Below are 22742 nucleotides of genomic sequence, written 5' to 3' on the forward strand. Positions count from 1 at the left end.
CAAACAAAGAAAACAGTCTGAGATTAATGAACAAATCAGAACTTCTTCAGTAAAACAAATGAGTAAGTAGGCAGTTAATAAATGTTGATGGGTGAAAGCCAGTTTAATTAATAAGGCCAGAGACCCCATAGGATGAAATGTACAAAAACCCAGACATTAAGCACTGTTTTCAGCCTTTTCCTGGAATTTCCTTTTCCCCTTCTCCTCATTTCTAGTTCCCTGCTCCATTCCTTCCTCGTTAGGTAATTTTGTAAATGCTCTCACTTTTGGGGTTCTCTAGATAACAAGTCAACCTCACATTGGTAACATACTGGTTCTTTTCTCAAACAATCTATAAGTTTGAGCCTGAGGGTTTCTATCAACTGGAGTATGAATTCTTCCTCCTCTCCCCCCTGCTACCTGGTGCTACCCACTGTAGGCATATATAGCCACTGTCCCTATAATCAGCTATTCTCTTTCTTCTCCTATGAGTGGCAATAAAGTTTATTAACTCTGTGTGGGGGGGATACTTTTCATCTAGACTCTCTACAATGCAAAAATATATGGAAATAAAAATTTCTATAAAACAGTAGAAACCGTAAAAAGGGAATGAAAGATTTGTGATTCCAAAATATAGAGAGGGAAAATTTGGTCGGACAGAGTCAAAGGATATCATCATTAGAAGAACTCATGTTTTATAAAAGTCAAACTGACCTTGAGAAAAGGACTCAGAGATAATCTAAGAATCATTGATATCATGGGAAAATGTTATTGATTGGAAAACTCTGAATACAGTACTGTAGGAACAATGCATGAAAATTATCTAGAAATATTAAAAATGTATGGTAGGGTTCTGATCAATAAAAATCCTGGAACATAGACAACTCAATCTTTAATCATTAAATAACATAATAGTTAAACACCAAAATGTCAGTGTCCAACAATAGATATTGTAGGCAAAAAAGAGAGAGGCTTTTAGCTACTAAGGAAAAGCTATTCAAATAACCTTTGGAATATAATGTAATATGTCCCTGCCCCTTCCGCCCTCCCCCCCCCAGGCAATTAGAATCCATCCCAAAATAACATATGCTACAATGTTTGGATCATATTCATCAATTAAAAAAGAGATAAGATTTTTTTTTTTGCTTTTTGGAGGGGAGAGGGCAGGGCAATTGGGGTTAAGTGACTTGCCCAAGGTCACACAGCTAGTAAGTGTTAAGTGTCTGAGGCTGTATTTGAACTCAGGTCCTCCTGACTCCAGGGACAGTGCTCTATTCACTACACCACCTAGCCGCCCCAAAACATAAGACTTTCAACAAAAAAAGAGATTGTAAAAAAAAGTACTATTGATGCCTTTTTGTTGTCACATCACAGCCATTTCTCACAACCCTTTGCCTTTCAAAACCTTCCCAAAGAAAGCCATTTTCATCATTCTTTCAGAAGAAACTAGAGACAAGCATGTTGTTTGGTCTAGAAATACTTCGAATGGGAGAAATGTAAGAAAAGTAAATAAATACAGTTAACAAGCCAAAAGAAATTCATGTAATCTACGTACTCTCTCATGGTTTGGGGGCAAGATGTGGATATTGTTTTTGTTTTATAAAAACGGCTTTACATTGGTTGACAGACAAAGAAAGATTATCTAGGGACAAAAAGAAATGAAAAGGATTAAAATAGGAAAGATAGTAAATTTAACATTCTGTGGATCAAAAGTTTCTTCATAAGAGAATCCACATTTCTGCTTGACCCCTTCTTCATTCCCAGGCTAGCCATAACCCCTGAAAAAAAGTTAGCCTGCCCTAGGAGAATTTATTCCTCTTTGCAACCTAATGACTTAGTTATCTCAGACACTCCTCCTACTGTTTACATGGCAACCAGGAAAGGGATCAAAGGACAGCTTTCATCTCTAATTATTGTTGGGAGGCAGCTGAGAATGGAAGATACATGAGGCATAGAAACATCCCCCCAGAATAATGTCTTCTTTGTGACAATGGGGGCAGAGGAAACAGGAGAGAGAAAAGCATAGTTATAGACTTTAAAACGATACTTTCCCAGTAAAATCTGGGGAGTAGTGGCAGATTATATGACAATGAAAACTGTCTTCTATTGTTCAGTGACTATATTGTCTATGCTACCTTTATGATAATCAGCTAGTGACTTAATCACTTTTTCAGTTTCTATTTTCCCCCAAACTGTGAAATACTTGAGAGTATCAGGGAAATAAAACAACCATTAGTACAGTCATTCTGGAAGGAAAATTTCCACTTTTAGATCAAAATACTTTTCTGGCTTCCTCCAGGGATGAAGAGAGGTAATGAGCTTTGCCCTCATATTTCTACCTTACCGAAGGTACACTGCAGCTTATAGTCACTGATTAACCTTCCTCATTGAGGCAGGGCTACTGGGTAGGCCATTTTGCCTGGCGGAAGACTTAGGGCAAATACTCTATGAGTGCTGGGTGAGATAAAGGAAGAGCTGAATTTAAAATGTCAACCAGATACCACCAGGCCGCAACGGATGACTACCTGGAAATTCTGAAAGAGGCTACCAAGCGAGATCTCAATCTGTCTGATGAGGATGGCATGACCCCCACACTTCTGGCAGCCTATCATGGCAACTTGGAAGCCTTGGAGATCATCTGTAGCAGGGGGTAAGTTCAGGCTCTAGTCTTTGATAAAGGCCAAGTTACTTGGGGGATTTTTTCACATGAAAGTAATGTGAATGGCATATGGGGCAAATCCTATGGCTCTTTCCTGAAGTCTGAATAACTGTCTCCTTGGGAAAAGGGGAAATCCTGTAGTTAGTACTCCTTCCTTGTGTTTTACAATCCTAAATGACAGGCCTATCTCAATTAAACTAATCATGAAAATAATAACAATAGACATTTCCATAGATCCAGAAATGCATTTTTTTAAACCATTGAGCTGACATCAGTTCTTTTTGTTTTGTTTTGTTTTGCCATTGAGGATAGAGCAAGATGACCTGGTTATAATGGCAAAGAAAAGACAATATTTCTATTATAAGCCAGAGACACTGGAATGGGTTGCCAAGGATAAATACATAATCATCTTTGCTGAAGATTTTTAAAAGGACGAACTCCATGTATCTGGCATGATTTTAAAATGTAGCTTAAATGGGTACAAAGTGGGGTTAAGGGAGAAGAAATTCTATTATTTTATGAATCCTTTTGCCCAGAAGCAAATGCTCAACCTTTAATAAGTTCTATTTCCAAGAATATTACCAGGATAAATTCCAGTTTATAGAATTTCTATTTTCTCTTCACTTATGAAGTCTCTGCATGCAATTTTTTCTTTTTTGAAGATCTGGTCTCTGCCCCTGTAGCAAGACCCAGTTTCAAAGTTGGGCAACAGACTTATTTATGAGCCAATTTAATAAGCTATAAATAAGACTTTGAGTTTGCCTGACTACAGAAAACATTTCATCCAAACCTAGCCCTAAACGATGATCTCTTTTTGCTCTAATTGAGGCATTAGCAATCTGCTTAATTCTGAGGACCACCAATGGAGCAATGTGTGTGTGTGTGTATGAGGAGGGGTGAGGAATTAAAGGGGAGGAAGAGAGAGAGAGAAGGCAGTACCCAGAAAGGAAGGAGGAAAGAAATTGAAATGATGCTTATGATGGGGAATATCAGGTCAAGGCCAGCCCCTAGACAGAGTTGTGAAGTTAGCAAAGTTTTATGTGTTTCGTTCAACTTTGACATTGACATTTCCTCCCCCAACTCCCAATTATGGGGACAAGCCTCCCCTAGTTTGCTACTCTGCTGCTGTTCCCTGACTCCCTCACTCCAAACTGTTTTTTACTTATCTTCTCTTTGAAAGTTACTTAACATCTTCCCTCATTAGGCTCAAAGATGATCTAATAAACTAGCTTTCCCTAATGGAAGAGGTAATGGAAGAGGGCTTAAAGGCCATTCCCAGGTAAACTACCTTAATGGCAGCCCTTTCCAACTTTGTCCTCTGATCCCCTTGTAATCCACAGGTAATGATTTCAAATAAGAAAGGAAAGAAGAGTTTTAGGCAATGAATTTTCCATTTGCCTCTAGGATGGTGCCTACCCACTTATTTACATATAGGGTTAGACTTGAACACAGTGCCATCAATCATTTCTTCAGGATCCAATTTATCCACCTTACTCCAAGTACAGAAAAGAAAATGATCAAGGTGAGGTTACCATAGAATCCTTTCTATTTCCAACTGATTCTTAGTGAATAACAGAACAAGGTTCAAAAGTCAGTCCCTGTCAAAAACGATTATTCACTTGGAAAGAGAAAAGGGACCTCACTAAAATATAAGAACATTGGTCAGTCAACACGGCACAATTCTGTCAGATTGAGTGAAGGGCGCTATGGGATGACTGGTAACAAGGGGGAGGATGTGCCACTTTCGTCACATTATTCATATCAGAAAAGAAAACTAGGAGAAATGAGTTGGAACTTCAGCCAGATACTTTCAAAGGTTACCAGCCTCAGTACAATATATGACAGGATTGGGATTAACACAGGGAATTATAGTGGAGAGATGGGAGCAGGGAAGGAAGGGAATGTAAAAAGGGAAGAGAAAAAAAAATCATACACCTGAAAATTTCATTCCCCAGAAATCTTTAAGAATTGTAGAAATAGCTGTCTAGGGTAATTTATGTATAATCTTTCCTAGAAACAAGGGTCTAAACTAAGTGATCTTGAAAGTCCTCCATTCCAGCCTCATGATTGAATAAGTAGATCCTTGGTTACTTCCATAATGTGATAGAAAACATTAATGTGACTCAGTGACCCACCCTCTTTGACTCAGGCACCCCTTGCCCCTGTCACATGGAGCAAATAGCCAATAATGAGATTGCTTCATCATCCCAAACAGGTAAGTCCCATTACCAAGCCAGTACATGTGACCCAACTCAGGGATGGCCCAAGGAAGTTCAGTTCAGCTGCATGAATATTCCATGGGATGGCCACCATTGTATATTTAAATATGGAACTGAATAGTATCTGTCTTGACCAGCTTGCTATAAACCAAATCAGAAGAAAGAAATCGAAGCCAAATGTAAGGATGAGGCATAGGTATTCCTTGGTGAGACAAAGGAATTGGCAGTTTGTTTATTAGACATCCCAAAACAAATAAGAAACATCAATGCATAGGACATTTGGTAACCTAATACGATGCTCATGATAAGTATTTCCAGAAAGATTACTCTGAAAATAATTGTACTTTATGCATTAACATTTATTGTGTAGGATGAAGAGGTAGAAAAATTATAGGAATAACTTGATAAGATCTTCCAAACTAAATCAGCATATACTTGGTCACTTAGTGACTTCAATGCAAAGGTAGGACTAGGTAACAATGGCAAAAAAAATATATTGGAAAAAAAGGACCAGTAAAAAAAAATGTAAGAGTTCAAAGACGAAGCCTTAAACTTAAATGCCACGATTATTTTCATCAAGAAAAGAATCATTATGCTCTAGACATGGTAAGAATCAAATAGCATCACAAAAAAATTAATTTATTATCTTTTTAACACCTGGAAATGCATTACTAGTATGGGAGTCATTCCTGGTCAGTCAGACTATAGATTTGTGAGAACAAAGATCAAAATTAATACAAAGCAAGGAGAAAGAATAAAAGGAAATAAAATATATGGATTGCAATTGAAACAATTTAATCCTGACCTATATAAACAAGTTACTGATAATGAAAAAGGGGTGATAATGGTAGAAAAGGCATTGACTCAGATAATAATTTTGTACATTAGTTTAACTTTAAATCAATTACCATAACATGGAGACCCAAAGAGCCTAAAAGGCGCATTGACAGTCATCAAACTCTTGATTTATTCACCAAAGAGAAGGAAATAGTAGCCAAAGGAAATGCTAACTCAGAATAACACTCATTTGTAAAATCTTGTTTAGTGGATGATGGAATATTATAAGCAGTATCCACTGATAAAACAGAGAAACAGTGAAGGTTATCACAGAGAAGCAATATAAGCTAGAACCAATTTAAAGAAAGTTTGACAAGAGACCCAACCAAACAAACTCATCCCAAGAAAATTTAGGGATGAAAAAGGATAGAGAACAACAAATTTTAAAAATGAAAAAGATTTCAAAGGATTTTTTAAATAATAAATGTCTTTCATCAATAGGGACAGAACCACCACACTCGTATTCATAGAAGAGGTAGAAATGGTGCTAAAGAGAAACAAGGTGGGAAAAGCAACTGGACTGGATCAAGTATACATAGAGGAGGTTTATGCTAGAAGTGACACAATTAATTATGAGGACAGTATATGAGCAATTCTCTAGATATCTCTAGACAGGGAAGATGCCAAAGATACAACTATTTTTTGCTTCTGTGAGAAGAGTGTAAGAAGAGAGAAGGACTTAAGCCAGATAAGGAGGGGGATATGGAGCAGGTGTCTCGGAGGGATTTGGACCATTGAGGTACATCAGAAGTTGAATATGGCAAGGAAAAAAATTGTGAAATGGGATAAATTGAGGAAAACTTTAAAAACAATCTCCAAGCCCAGATGCTGATCCACATTCTATTTCTCAGGTGAAAAAAGAGCATGGTCAAGGACAACTAAAGAGGCTATGGTAATGATGGTAATATTAATAATCATTGCTAGGATTTATATAGTGTTTTAAGGTTTGCAAAATATATTTCATCTTCACAATAACCCCAGAAGGTATATTGTTCAGTCATTTCAGTCGTGTTTGACTCTTCATGATTCCATTTGGAGTTTTCTTGGCAAAGATACTGGAGTGGTTTGCCTTTTCCTTCTCCAGCTCATTTTATAGATGAGGAAACTAAGATAAACAGGGTTAAATGACTTGCTCAGGGTCACACAGCTAGTGAGTGTCTGAGGCTGGATTTGAACTCGGAATTTCCTGACTCCACACCTGGCATTCTATCCACTTTGTCTCCTAGCTGCCTTCCTGGAAGGTAGGTGGTTTTATTATTTCCATTTTACAGATAAAGAAACTGAGGCAGACATCTCTTAAGTGACTTGTCCAGGGTTGCACAGTTAATTAGTGTCTGAGGCTGGATTTGAATTCAGATATTCCTGACTCCAAGGACACTGGTCTATCCACTATACTACTCAGCAGTGCTATAAGATCGTGTTACTACAAAAACCAAACTGAAATCTCAACTATTATGAGAATAATAGTGCTACAGCTGACTGGCTATATTATCTGTTTCCCCAAGTGTAGGCTAATCTCTCTCCTGGACAGTTACAATATGGTAGCTCTAAAGCTGTAACGGACCTCAGTGGCCATCTATCTAGTTCAACCAGTCCAACTAATCCTCCAGATGAGGAAACTGAAGCCCAGGAAAATTAAGCTCCTGTCCAAGTTTATACATGTAATAAGTGTCAAAGAATGAGTCTCCAAAGTAATAAGGAGAAGAGAGATCATCTGGTAGGCCAGGTGATTGGCCCTGTGGTATTTAACATTTTCATCAATAACTTGGATCAAGTCATAGATGGCAAGTTTATCCTATTTGAAGATGACTTTGACTTTGATAGATTTCTCTGGTGCAGATAGTTCTTCCATTGATTCATATTGCAACCCCTCTACATTTCCTTGTCCTGTGTGATTCTTGATCATGTCTTTCTATCAGTTCTCCATAGAATATCTACTCAACACGCTAGAGCCACCACAAAATGGTTCCTGGCTCTCAGAAATTTTTTTAAGACTTTTTTTTTTTGGAGGGGGGAAGGCAGGGCAATTGGGGTTGTGACTTGCCCAAGGTCACGTGGCTAGTAAGTGTTAAGTGTCTGAGGCCGGATTTGAATTCAGGTCCTCCTTACTCCAAAGCCGGCGCTCTATTCACTGCGCCACCTAGCCTCCCCAAAAGTCACATGGCTAGGAAGTGTATCAAGCATCTGAAGTTGGATTTGAACTCAGGTCCTCCTGACTCCAGGGCTGGTGTTCTATGACTTCCTTTCATTTTAATGTCCAGAATGAGTGTAGGATTTAGAATCTGAAGTGGTTGTTTAGTCATTTTCAGTCATGTCTGACACTTTGTGACACCATTTGGGATTTTCCTTGGTAAAGAAACTACAGTGGTTTGTCATTTCCTTCTCCAGCTCATTTTACAGATGAGGAAACTGACACAAATAGGGTTAAGTGATTTGCCCAGGGTCTCATAGCTAAGAAGTGTCTGAGGCCAGATTTGAACCCAGGAAGATGAGATTTCCTAACTCCAGACCTGACACTCTATCCACAGAACCACTTACTGTCCAGAATCTGAAGATCTGGGTTCAAATCTCATCTCTGCCAAGCACCAATTGGGTGACCTGAGGCAAATTACTTAAACCTTTGGGCTTCAGTATCTGTAAAATGAGTAGATGAACTCAGTGACCTCTAAGATCCCTTCTTGCTTGATCTTGATCTCCATGATCCTATAACCCAAGATCCCTTCACATCATTTGTAAGGACTTGATTAGTGTGATAGAAATTGTAACCTCAGGAACAGGAACAACCTATATACAAGAGGGCAGGAATGGACAACAGAAAATTCCTTCCTTGAGGCAAGGAGATTTTCTTTACACCCAAATGTAAAGTTTTACATATATCTGTATTGGATTTAATCTTTTCAGATTCAGCCCAATAATTTCTATTGAGACCTGCTTGGAGCCTGACTCTGCAAAGGATACATGTCTGAGCAGAGCTAACATATTAGATGACAAAGCTGTTGATAGTGCAATGCCAATGAGACCCTCAAACTAAAAGTTTGGTATAAGTTTAATTTTGGTAGCTTCAAACATATTCAATATACTTTAGAAGCATATTGTTAAGGAATTTTGCAAGAGAATCTTCTGTCAAGTGTTTAATGCTTTCGCAATGTGATGTTTTATTTCTTGATGTGTCTGTTTTGTAAATTTGGAATTTTACAAATTGGATTTCCTCAAAGAGGAACATACTTGGGGAGGAGAGGTGGTGCAGGGAATACAGCACTGGCCCTGGAGTCAGGAGGATCTGAGTTCAAATCCGGCCTCAATCACTTAACACAAAAACTAGCCGTGTGACCTTGGGCAAGTCGCTTAACCCCAACTGCCCTCCAAAAAAAAAAAAAGAGGAACATACTTGTAGAATCAGATCAATCTTTGTTAATGCAATTTCTCCACACTGGGAAGCCTTTTGCAACACCATGGCATGGGAAAATCCCATTAGCTTGTGGGTTTTTTTTCAAGCATTTATGATTGAACTCAGAACTTTGTCTTCTGCTGGGGAAAAAAAATATGTTTTCTGTCCTTTTCTTTCTAGCTTTAGTTTTAGTTCAGCCCAGATGAAATTTAAGGAAAATGTAATCAAATGTGTTTTTAAAAAATTATTTATATTGCAATCATTGAGATGTTTTATAATCATCTTTTGATGGTCAGGGTTGCTAAAGAGCCTTTCAACAGTTTTGTTTTAACATTTTGTTTAAAAAGAACAGTGGGTTTTGGGAATGAGATGCTATGTTTTGCCCAGGATATGTGGCTACCAGACCTAAAAAGGCCACCTTTTGTTCCAGTGCTCTAAGACTAGGCAATCTGAATGTACAGATAGCCTCTTTGGGGGAAAGGCTTGCTCCTTGTTGTTTCAAATTAAAAACTGGAAGTGCTCTTCTCTTTTATGTCTGTGCTTTGTTCTCTCAATTCATTAAGAGATGGCTTGGTTCAGCAGGAAGCACGTTGGATCTGCAGTAGGAGGACCTGGATCCAAATCCTGACTCTGACAATATCACCTGTGTGATCCTGTGGCAAGTCATCTAACTTCTCAGGGCCTCAATGTCCCCATCTGTAAAATGAAGGATTTGGATGAGATGGTAATCTCCTTATGATTCTATTGCGAATCATTATTATTTGATGAAATGGCCCTTCTTTTAACAGATTATACTGTTCTGTGCTTTATATATAATGACTACTTAATAAATACTTATTTATTGAATTTAGAGCTGGAGGCTACTTAAATTTGAACCCTCTCATCTTACAGAGGAGAAAGTAGAAGCCAGAGAATTTACGTGTCCTGCTTAAGGTTACACAGCTAATAAATACCAAAGACAGTATTTGAACTCATGTCTGTAATTCAGAACCTTATTGACTTGATTCTTATCCTCAAATCTCATGGTTCAGGAATGAATTTTCTATCCTACTATCAAAAAAGATGAAATTGAGGCAGCTAGGTGGTGCAGTGAATAGAGCACCAGCCCTGGAGTTAGGAGGACCTGAGTTCAAATTCGACCTCAGACACTTAACATTTACTGTCCGTGTGACCTTGGGCAAGTCACTTAACCCCAATTGCCCTGCCCACCCTCCAAAAAGCAAAAACAAAAGATTAAGTTGAATTTTATAGGTTAATTTTGGTCTTTCATGAAGTTAGAGCTCCTTTGCACCTCTACTGTTGGATTCAGAAAATACATTCATAGCTTTAGAGCCGAAGGGACTTTAGAGTTCACCTAGTATAACTACCTCATGAACCGACAAGGAAACTGAGGCTTAGAGGTAAAGTAATTTGCCCCAAAGTCATGGGAGTAATAAATAAGAGAATTAAGAATTGAACTTAGGTTATTCATATCTTTAGAGCTGGAAGGGACTTTAGAGTTCACCTAGTATAACTACCTCATGAACTGACAAGAAAACTGAGGCTTAGAGGTAAAGTAATTTGCCCCAAAGTCGTGGGAGTAACAAATAAGAGAAATAAGAGTTGAATTTAGGTTATCTGACTCCAAATGTAGCACTTTTCCCACTGGACCAGTCATCTCTTGGAGGTATTATTTTATTTTCTTTTTAGTAGACCAAGAGAACATTAAGCCCTTTAGTTTGAAATTAACTTCACATACCTCTCTGCAGAACAGGAAGACAGTTACAATCCTTCCATTACTTATCATCTCTGCAATTTTTAGGCCTGTGCTTGGTGTATTCGTGTTTTAGAATTGTAGAGCTGGGGGGTGGCCAGGTAGCACAGCGAGTAAGAGCACCAGCTCCACTGTCGGGATGACTGGTGGATTGAATCCGGGCTCAAACACTTAGCACCCACCCAGAAACACCTGGCCGTGTAACCTTGAGCAAGTTACTTAACCCCAATTGCTTAGGGGTGGCCAGGTGATTCAGTGAGTAAGAGCACCAGCTCCAGTGTTGGGATGACCTGGAGTTCAAATCCGGGCTCAGATACTTAGCACCACACCCAGAAATAACTGGCTGTGTATCCTTGAGCAAGTTACTTAACCCTGATTGCTTTAAAAAAAAAAAAAGAATTGTAGAGCTGAAAGGGAGCTGTCTCTGAAGCCATCTAGTCCAGTTCCACATGTACAAGAAATCTCCTCTGTGACATAGCCAACCTCTGCCTGAAGACCTCCAGGGAAGAAGAATCCAACACTTCCTAAGTCATCCCACCACATTTTTGGATGACTACATTTGTAAGGAAGTTTTTCCTGACCTCAAGCCTCAATTTGCCCCTTAGCAGTGTTTGCTCATAACTCTTTGTTCTATCCTTTAGCAGAACAGAACAGAACAGAACAGAACAAGTCTAATCTCTCTTCTACAGGACAGTGTTTTGAATACTTGAAGACAACTCCTATGCCCCCAGAAAACTTTTCCTTGTCTGTAAAATGAGCTGGAGAAAGGTATGGCAAGCCATTCTAGTATCATTGCCAAGAAAACTCCAAATAGGGTCACAAAAAGTCATATACAACTGAAAAACTACTAAACAACAACAACATTTTCATAGGACATGGATTCAAGTACCTTTACCTTCCTGGTTGGCTTCTTCAAGCTTATCAGTATTCTTCTTAAACTGTGACATCTAGAACCCAACAAAATACTTGAGATATAGTCTTATCATGATAGAGCACATAGAGATAGCATAGCCTTATGCCTCAGAGTTATGCCCCTCTTAATGCAGCCCAAAGCCACATTAGCTTTTTTGGCTGCCACTTTACAGTGTTGGTTCACTGAACTTACTGTCTATTAAAACCCCATGCCTTTTTTTAGACAAACTGTCTGACCATTCTATACTTGTAAAGATATTTTTTTTTTATCTAAGGCTAGAACTTTACACTTTTCTGTATTGAATGTCATCTTATCAGAATCAATACAACATTCAAGCTTTTGACACCTTCTGGGATCCTGACTGCAGATGCTAAAAACTGGTAGAGTGTAATGGTAATAGGAATTTGAAGATCTTCCCTACCCCTTAATAGGCTTATGTGAATTTGAGGACTTTTCCTGATTTGAAAATAAACTCTGCCCCTTAATAAGCTGAATGTGGTCACATGGAGCCTGTGGTGGGAGGCTTGTTTTTCAGGAGGCACAACTTTTGTTACTTTGTGGTCAATTGGGTCAGGAGGCTTGTAATATTCTCTGGACCTAGGGAAGGATACATACCCTGATGTGAGGTTTTGCTTTGGGGTTCATTTTGGGAATGGCCAGATTTGGCCAGATGACACCCTGGGCAGCTGTTGAGCCCCTCAGATTTGATAACCCAGATGTTGGTGCTTCTCTCTCTGGTAACTAAAACTGTATGTATGTGATGGTCAGACAGCTAGAAGCCCTGTCTATTGGTCTATTGAATTGTGTTATTTTCTCTGTCTGTATTTTTGTCTTCTTGTAACATTTATTTGTATTTTCTGAAGTTCAGGGTGCTGACTTTTCCCCCTGAACTAGGATATGATATGCGTTTGATTAAACTAAGATTGTTAACCCTTTTTGAGTTGCTTTTCTTTAGAAAAGCAGATCAAAGAACCTGTGCTAGCAGCTACCCTGGATATGCTAGGGTGATTGCTGCTACAAAGGGGTAGCTAATACACTGGATGACAAATTTGATGAACATCTCATCTATCCCTTTACCTAAGTCATTGACAAAAATGCTACAAATAGCACAGAGTCAAGAACAGGCCCTGGAACACTTCAATGGAGACCTTTAGAAAATTGTCATTGAACCATAACCATTACTATTTTCAACTAGTTCCAAATCCTTCAAACTATATTATCATTGAACCCGTATCTATCTATTCTATAAGAATAATATAAGACACTTTACAAAATGCTTTGCTAAACTTAGGCAAACTTTGTCACATTCCCCTTGGTTCCATAGCCTTTTGGAGGATGAAGTTAAGGTAGGTATGCTTTAGACAAAGAGAGGGCTCCAACACATAGCTTATTAGAATGTAGATCTGATCATGTCTCTAACCTCAAAGATAAAAATCAGACTCCTCATTTGGGCTCTGAAGGACCTTTACAACCTTCCTACTAGTCTATCTTTCCAAATTTAGTATTCTGTATTCCAGACAATCCGAACTGGACAATGGAGACTTTTTTGTACCTAAGTAAAACTTCACATTTATTTTCATTTTATTTTGCCTTATTAGAGTCAACTCAATACTCTAGTACTGTTGGAATCATTTTGGATCCCAACTCTTGCCATCCAGGATGGATGCCTTTCTCAACTTTGTGAAATTTGTAAAATTGATGGCTATGCCATTCAGGCCTTTTTCATCATTAAAATTGTTAAATATCACAGGGCCATAATCTTTCGGATACCGTCACCATTTAGATGCCCTAGAGACCTGCCAATTTTCAATTTTCATTGAACCAGTAATTACTACACTTTGATCTGTTCTTTTCCATAGGATTCTTTCTTACTGCTCACAAGCATGTCTGGTCTTTCAACCCGTTTAGAACTTAGTTGTATGACCATCTGGCCAACATCTATCTTTCTTGTAAGAATAATATGGAGTACTTTATCAAATACTCTTTTAAAATCTAGCTAAACTATGTATGTATAGCATTTCCATGATCCAACAGTTTAGTAACCCAAGTTGAGCTGGCTCTTTGAAATCATTGCATCCCTGGCTAGGTGTTCACTAACTATTTCTTTTAAGGATTCATCTAGAATTTTCCCAGGAATCACTGCTCACTGCAGACTTTATTTCCTCTTCTGAAAACGAAAACATTTGCCCTTCTCCAAGCCCATAGAGCCCCTCCCCTTTTCCACTATATTTCAAATATCCCAGACAGTGAGCTAGCGATCTAAGCTGCTACTTTGAGTACTTCAGGATGCAGTTCAACTGGGCAAGTCAACCTGAATTGATCAAGAGTGGCGAGGTGCCCTTTGCTCACTCCTTATTTATCTTGAGTATCAACTCCCCTTTGGCCTTTTTTTATTGTATTGTTTACAGTTCAAAGATCATTCTCCTTTGCAATGAAAACCGGAACAACAAGAAATGAGCAGCCCTACTTTTTTTCTCCTGTCATCCATTTCAAGCAACAGACTTATCCCTTCTACCATCTTTTTTTCCCCTTCTTTAATATTGCTTTTTTTTTTCTTTTAAAACTCAACCCCTTTTGGTTGACTTTATCTTTCCTCAGCAAATCCAGCTTATTCTGAGTTTTAGGACTCTACCACTTTTTTTTCCTGGCACATAATAATTGATTAAAAATGCTTTTTTTCCCACTCATTTATAAAGTCATGACAAGCTGTGCTCTTCTCACTTATTTTGTCCTTCTTTCCAAGCACCTGATGTTTATTCTTTTCCTACCAAATTCTTCTGGTTCTACTTCTTTCTTTTCTGTGTTGGCCTTTGTATTAGAAAGATAGAAGTTAGGGATAAGTTCAGGAATGCCCAGGGCCTTCCAGTCCTATTGATGATGACCCTTAGAAGCCTAATTTCATGATTGTCTCTCTTCCTCAACAATTGGGGCCATCCACCATAATTTAACTCTCTCTTCTCCACAGGTCTACTCATGAAGTCATCTTCATGTTATTTCTCACTCTTTCTTCCTTTGCTCCAATCTGAGAAGAGTTGGCCCTTCTCCTGGACAATGCTACTTCCTCTGCTCCTGATTCCATTCCTTTCAGTCTCTTCTGGGAACATATCCCTTCACTAGCTGATTTTTTTCTCTGTAGTTTTCAATCTCTCCTTCATCTAGTAGCTCCTTTCCTACTGCTTACAAACATGCCCAGATCTCCCCCAACCTTAAAAAAGTCTTCATTTGACCCTACTATACCCTCAGACTACCATCCTATGTATTCTACCTCAATAGCTAAATTGTTAGAAAAAGTTGTCTATACATATTACCACCGTTTTCTCACTTCACACTCACTTTTCAATCACATTGCAACAAATAGCTCATTTCGGATTTCATTACTCAAATTAAACTATTTTTTTCCAAGGTTATCAATGATTTATTAATTGTCGCATCTAATGACCTTTTCTCGGTCCTCATCCTTTTTGACTTCTCAGGTTTTAATAATAATAATAATATTAGCCACTCTTTCCTCCTTAGGTCTTAGTGACTGATTTCTCCTATTTTTCCCCCTTCCCACATGGCTACTCCTTCTCAGTGTTCTTTGCTGGGTTGTCATTAATGCCCTACCTCATATGCATGCCTGAACCCCAGGGCCCTCTTCTCTTCTTTCTCTCAAAGAATATTATTGGTTCTGGGGCAGCTAAGTGGTACAGTGAATAGAGCACTGGCCCTGGAGTCAGGAGGACCTGAGTTCAAATCCAACCTCAGACACTTAACACTTACTGGCTATGTGACCTTGGGCAAGTCATTCAACCCCAATTACCCTGCCTTCCCCCCTCTAAAAAAGCAATAAAAATAAAAATCTAAGAACATAATTGGTTTCCCTGTATTCAGCCACCACATCTATGCAAACAACTTTCAGATAAATTATATCCAGCCCCAGTCTCACTCTTGAACCCAAGTGTTACTTTACCAGCTACTTATTGGATATTTGAACTAGATATTCCATAAACACCTCTACTTCCTAAATCTAATATCTAAAATAGAATTCATTATTATTTTTTCCCTAACCCTTGCCTCTTCCTAACTTCCCTATTTTTGCTGATGATAGCACTACACATCTAGCCATCCTGGTCTCCAATCCTAGAATCATCTGTCCTGGACTTTTCCCTCTTCCTCAGCTCTCATATTCAACAAGTTACAAAGTCTTATCAATGCTATCTCCATTAAATCTCTCTTGTCCATCACTTTCTCACCTCTCCTGCAGCCATCAACCTAATTTAAGTTCTTGTCACCTCTTGCCTAGCTTATTTCAATAGCCTACATGGTCTGTCTCCCAACCTCCAGTCTTTCCTTCTTTCCAGTCTATCTTCCATGTGGACACCAAACTGATATTCCTAAAGCACAATTTTGATTACATTGCTCCCCTGTTCAAGAAACTCCAGTTGCTCCCTCTTAACTCGGAATAAAATAAAATTTCAATGTTGAGGGCTTTAAAAGATAATCTGTCTTCATTCTTCCTTTCCAGGTTTATGGCAATACTCTCATTTATACCTTCTTAAGTTCTAGCCCCAGCACATGACATTCCATCTACCACCTCAGATCTTTGAACAAAAATTTGCCCCCAAGTCTGAAATATCCCCTCTTCATCTCTCTGCCTCTCTGATTCCCTAGTTTCTTTCAAAGTTCAATGCAAGTGCCACATCTTATAAGCAACCTCCCCACTCATTAGGACCCTCACCCTCTGGGAAAGTACTTTGTATCTATTTTGTATCTAATGTTCTGTGTTCATGCCATTTATTACCAATAGAACATAAGCTTCTTGAGGTCAGGGACTGTTTCAGGTCTGGGTTTATTTGTTTTCAATGCACTCTTAGTACCTGGTACTGTTCCTGATACATAACAGGTACTGAGTAAATGAAGACAGGACACTAATATGTGTTTCCTACACTTTGTCTTCTAGGGGTGATCCTGATAAATGTGACATTTGGGGAAACACTCCCCTTCATTGTGCAGCCTCCAATGGACACACCCGCTGTGTTTCATTCTTGATCAACTTTGGTGCCAATATATTTGCCCTAGACAATGACCTACAGTCCCCACTAGATGCTGCTGCCAGCAGAGAGCAGAGTGAATGTGTTGACATCCTAGACAAAGCTGCCAGGGATCAGAGTATCCTGAACCCCAAAAAGGTTGCCAGACAGAAGGAGCAGGCCCAAAGAAATGCCAGGAAGCAGATTAAAGATTGTGAAAAACTTCAGGATAAACATCAGAATAAAATGAATCGCACATTCAACAAGGAGAAGGCTGGGACCCTGACATCTTCCAAGGGAACTTTTTCCAGGTTATCTTCTTCAAGCTCCCCCACTCCCACTGTATTTGAAACATTCTCCAAGGGTTTGAAAGATACCTTTAAGTTAAGGCATAAGAAGAACAGGAACACAGAAGAAGAACAGATGGGAAAAGAAACAGAGAGGAGCAGGAGAAGGCAGCAAAATGTGATGGAAGTGTTCCAGGAAGATGAGGAAGAGTCATTGACAAATGGTTTCCAAGATAAGATGCAGCTCACAGAAGAAAAGGATAGTGATGTACAGCAGGAGTCCATTTTCAACCGTCCTGGTCTGGGCAATATTGTGCTTAAAAGAAATTCAGCTATTGAAGATGTCTCAGACAGAAGAAGAGAAATAGAGTTTAACATAGTTTCTGGATTACTCCAGAAAGGAGAACTGGGGGATATTGTTGAGAATAATCCAGAAACAGGGATAGAAGAAGAGGATGAAGATGATGTGCCTTGGAATGAGAATGAAATGGAATGGGAGGAAGATGAAGCAGATATCACCCCCCTTGAATTGTTCTTGATGTCTCAGGATCTGAGTGAGTTCATCCCCATCCTTATGAGAGAACAAATAGATTTAGATGCCCTTTTACTCTGCTCAGATGAGGATCTCCAAAGCATACACATGCAGCTGGGCCCAAGGAAGAAAATCCTCAATGCCATAGGAAGGAGGAAGCAGTTACTGCAGCATCCTGGCCAGATGACTGACACAAGCCTCTGATGAATGTGTGTCCAGGGGAAGTAGTCAAGAGTAAGTGACCTTTATAATGTAGGTCTGGGAAACATCCTGATGCCTGGCCACTGTTTCTCTCTCTCTTCTCTTTCTACACCTAAAAAACAAACAAGTAAAACCTCAAATCCAAATAGCCATCAGGAATATCCCCCATTGCCTTCCAGGGGAATCTTGCCTTGACTTGAAGATGTCCTCTAGTCCTTCACTTCTTGAACTCTGGGGATACTCTTTCCAAATAAACCACCACTGAGTATTATAAAGAGACTAAGGGAGCATAGAAATGGTGTCTCATTTCACAAGATCTTTTCAAGTGTCTTTTCTGATCATCCTAGGAAAGGTCTAGTGAATGACAATGAAGAAAAAAGCACCTCTTTCTGGTTTCAACTTTGAACTTGAACTATGATTTCTCATAATATTATAGCCTGCATTTTAATTCAAATTCTTCTAATGTGACTGGACCATCCCATTTTAAAAACTTCTTTACATTTCTGAAGTGAACACCAAAAGCATTGTCTAGGAGTGGTCTGAATACACAGAGGGGTCTTCTCCTCAACTTTGGATGATCATTTGGCATTGATATAACAGGGTAGCCTACACAAACTCTGTATCTACTAACTGCCCACAGCACCAAAATCACTTTCCAGCAATTAGATGGTTCTGACTCCTCACAGCACAAAGCCAGATGGTGTCCAAAGTCACATTCCCTGACACGATCTTTATTAGTACTCCATGCTCCCAAATCAAACGTACTTAGCAGGTACCTCTTGTCAAACCCAACAAAAGGTGAATAAACATAAATGCCGAATCATTTTAAGACTCTTACTTTAAGTTCCTTAGCATGTCTGTTATAAATGCCAGAATTCTCACCACAATGGCTTTGGGGGCATTAAATTCTTTTTCTTATCCCAATAGAGAATGATTTTTACCTGAGATGCATCTGGATATAATCTGTCTTCTGCCATATACTGACTCTATGACTGCCCTAGGTAACACTTTTTTGGGGGGCAGGGGAAAGGCAGGGCAATTGGGGTTAAGTGACTTGCCCAAGGTCACACAGCTAGTAAGTGTTAAGTGTTTGAGGCTGGATTTGAACTCTGCTCCTCCTGACTCCAGGGCTGGTGCTCTATCACTGCACCATCTACCTGCCCCCTCTCCCCACCAGGTAACTCTTTAAGATGAAAGTTGCAGAGATGATACAAATCTTCGTTGGTAGAAGTAGAGGAAGTTTCCTTAGAGAGAGCTCCCCATATTGACAAAAATGAAAACCAAGGCCAAAAAAACAAAGCACAGCAAAACAACAACCAAACCCTTGGGGCAGCTAGGTGGCACAGTGAATAGAGCACCTGCTTTGGAGTCAAGAGGACCCGAGTTCAAATTCGAACTCAGACACTTAACACAAAAAAACTAGCCGTGTGACCTTGGGCAAGTCACTTAACCCCAATTGCCCTGCAAAAAAAAGAAAAGAAAACAACAACAAAACCCAAGCAAGCAAATAAAAAAACTTATTCTAAAGGTTTACCTATCTTCTAATTTTCTAATTACAGCCAAAGATGAACTGAATTGGTAGTAACTGCAGACTTATAAATTCTCATTGTTGCTATCAGACAACTGATCAGCAGGAAGACCCCCTGTTTTGAACAGTATAAATCCACACCTCATCCAATTTTTTTGCTCAAATCACCAGGTTATTTAATCCCTGGGGATTTTATTTCACTATTCAAGCTTCTTTAAGAGTTATGGGGGGCGGGGTAGGGGGGGTGTCGGCTAGGTGAGGTGGCGCAGTAAATAGAACACCGGCCCTGGAGTCAGGACAACCCGAATTCAAATCCGGCCTCAGACACTTAACACACACACACACACACACACACACACACTAGCTGTGTAACCTTGGGCAAGTTACTTAACCCCAAATGCCCTCCAAAAAAAAAAAGCAAAAAAAAAATTTATAGGGAATAAATCACAGAATAACAGAGCTAGAAGGTACCTGAGACTCAAAATTCTAGGCGACTCTTAAGGTCACGTATCCAGTAAGTGGCAGAACAAGGATTCAAAGCTATGTCTTCTAAGTACAGTTAACTTGCCATTAAACCATATTGTTTTCCTCTATGAGTTAGGTCCAGGAGAGGGACTAGACAGACAACTTCTTAACACTTTTCCAGTCTGGAGAGTTTATGACTCTTTGTCTGTAGTATAGCACTGTCTCTGGACTCTTCCCTCCAACCTACACTCAAATTGAAGGCTGGTTCTGTCAAGTCTGGAAATAAATCAAAGTCCTAAATTGAGTAATAGAGCATCTTTTATTGAGATAACAAGGTAGCAAGCCTCCCACCCTGGGGGGATTGTCCCATAGTTGTGTCCAGAGTAGGATTTCTCAGACCAGAGACCCAAGAGAAGGGTTCTTATACTTTTCAGAGAAAAGAGGGAGGCACATGAGGTAGCAAGACATGGTCATGAGACTCCCCCCAATTACCCTTGGCAATCCAGGCATTGAAAACCACTTCATTCTGGCTGTTTTGCCCTTTATACCATGAATCCCAATGGAAAGGGGGCAAGGACATTAGGAACTGAGGTTTAGTTTAAGCTAGATTCCTTTATAAGTTAAAAATCTCAGGGGTGGGGGGTGGGATTTAAAGGGTGTGGTTAGACTCAACCTAATCAAGAGTAACTATCTTAAGAGTAGGAATGTAAGACCAAAACTGAAATTCTGACATTGCTAGGATCACTAAAGGAGTGGCAAGTAATATTACATTTGGTAGTAACAATTTTCTGTTATTATATTAACATTTTTTCTGTTAGTTCCTCGGGGCTAAGGACTGACTGCCCCTAAATATTGTAGCTCACAAGTCTCCAAGTGTATGCTACCCAATAATAATTAAATAGTAGTCTCAGATCTTAGAAAAGTGATTTACCCAAACAGCATGCTAAGTACAAAAAATTCAAGGTACTTTATAGAAAAAAAACAATAACAAGAAATAAATCTGGGGTGTGCTCTCACAAACAGACACACAGACCTTGGGGTAAAAGTAAGCACAAGTTCAATGTGCAATGGCAACACGGCACATCTTTAGAGAATAGATGTGGCAAAATCAACCCTAGAAGAACAAGACCTTAATGTCCTTTCTACAGAGAGTCCTTATGAAGTTCACTGTAGGGTGGTGTTGGCGATGGGCAAGTCATTCTGCTGCTAGGCTGGGGTGGCTCTCTACAGAGCACTGCATCTTAGCTAGATGGGTGATGTATTTGGGCTCATAGGGCACAACCTCTTCAGGATGTGTTGAGTAAAGCAGGGTGGTTGGCCCTTGGGCTGGCTGCTAATAGAGCATAGAATTTCTGCTTAACCTTTTGGGTTGGGAAAGCTGCTCAGTCATTGGACTGGTTCCTCACAGATCAGGAAATGTCTCTTCTAGACAGGTCAATCTGTTGAGGTTTGGGGTTTAGGAGTGCTTGAGACCCCAAAATGACAAATGCTGGGTACTTCCTAATGAATTCGACTCAAGCCTTCTCTCAGCCAAAGTAAAACAAAGTTTATTAAAGTTTTGTCATAATGAGTAGACTCTTAAGGAACCTAAATATTTTGTGACCCTTGTATTGGACAAGTGGGCCAGAATAATCTGATACAGACTGAGTCTGAGATAGATTGAATCTCAGCACCTGCATGTAGGCAAGATGGATCTTATATACAGAAAGACTGTGGGAGGGATCTAGAGGTGGTCTAGAGGAGGAGTTTGGGGAGGGTCTTGAGGAGGAGTCTAAGGAGGATCTTGAGGAACTCCAGTAAGGAGATGAAGGGTAGGGAAGAGCTGAAGGCTATCTGGAGATGACCGACAATGGAGGGCTAGGCAAGGTTAAGAGTAACAGAGATTTGAGCCTAGGATAATGAAAGGCTTATGGACTCAGGCAAATATCTCATCAAGTGGGAAGATTCAAGGGGGTTCCCAGAGCCTAAACCCCATCAAATCTATTGGATTTTCAGTGCTTACTCTTGAATGGGCAGCTGTAGTTTCCATCACCTCCAACTTTAGGGTTGGCTAGGTGTTACTGATGAGGTATGGGCTCTGGGAGCCCCCTTAAGCTCTCCTTGAGTCCTTGAGGTACATGCCCTGGGAACCCCCCCTTGAACTCTGATTAAATCCCATTTGATGAGGCATTTGCATGAGGCCTTAAGCCTTACATTGTGGCTGGGCCCAAATCTCTGTCACTAGACTTCCCACCCTTGAGCCTATCAAAATACCAATCCTCCCTTGAATTGGCCTAGCCCACCATTGTGTGTCTTCTCCAGCAACTTCCCACCCCTCTCCTGAAGACCCTCCCCAAACTCCTCCTCTAGACCACCTTTAGATTCCTCCTACAACTTCTGTATATAAGACCCCACCATCTTGTCTCCATATTTGTGAGAGGGCCATAGAATGACCTAGCACAGGCGAGAAGACTTGAGTCGAATTCATTTGGCAAGACCTGGCATGTTGGTATTTTGGGGTCTCCAGAGCAACCCTAACCCTCTTTATGGGTAATCTCTTCATTTTTATGGTTCAATTATACCAGAAACACTGCTAATCTCAAGCTCTTCTCCAGCCAGGACTGGAAGGTAAGCCTCTCTCTTCAGCCCTAGTACCTTGAAAGTGCAGTTTTGTTTTGTTTTTTGTTGTTTTGTGGGGGGTTTTTTTTATTTGTTTTTTTGGGGGGCGGGGGGGACTTGACCTCTCAGGTCCCATTAGGTCAGATAGCTAAGAGGCTGTAAGTGCTCAGCCTGACCTCTGGTTCTTGGTCCTGTTTGGTTATTTTGGAGAACATGGACATGTGTGCAGCTTCTGAAGAATAGAGGACAAGGACAGACACTCCATCTGGAAGTGTAAGCCAGATTCTTTCAGTTCTCCCTGTGCCAGGGAACTGGGAAAACTTCAGGTACTTTTTTGTGGGTTTTTTTTTTAATTTGTTTTTCCAGGCTTA

General features: G+C 39.8%; 1 protein-coding gene across 1 annotated transcript; it reads left to right on the plus strand.

The window, feature by feature from the left end:
• The first annotated feature begins 1920 nt into the window (after positions 1-1920).
• On the plus strand, positions 1921-18601 carry ANKS4B (ankyrin repeat and sterile alpha motif domain containing 4B). The gene is made up of 2 exons (XM_069095975.1): positions 1921-2629; positions 16691-18601. Exons 1-2 carry the CDS (start codon positions 2466-2468, stop codon positions 17781-17783), a joined length of 1257 nt encoding a protein of 418 aa, XP_068952076.1. The 5' UTR covers positions 1921-2465; the 3' UTR covers positions 17784-18601.
• Positions 18602-22742: the final 4141 nt, after the last annotated feature.

Source organism: Petaurus breviceps, unplaced genomic scaffold (genome assembly GCF_028583685.1).
Source record: "Petaurus breviceps papuanus isolate PSGF00001 unplaced genomic scaffold, PetGlider_PUasm1.0 229, whole genome shotgun sequence".
Classification (NCBI taxonomy): domain Eukaryota; kingdom Metazoa; phylum Chordata; class Mammalia; order Diprotodontia; family Petauridae; genus Petaurus; species Petaurus breviceps.

Excerpts from the sequence above, each read along its gene's own strand:
- ANKS4B (XM_069095975.1), top strand. The coding sequence starts at position 2,466 with ATGTCAACCAGATACCACCAGGCCGCAACGGATGACTACCTGGAAATT. Across the intron at positions 2,630-16,690 it reads GAGATCATCTGTAGCAGGGG|GGGTGATCCTGATAAATGTG; the intron begins GTAAGTTCAGGC and ends TTTGTCTTCTAG.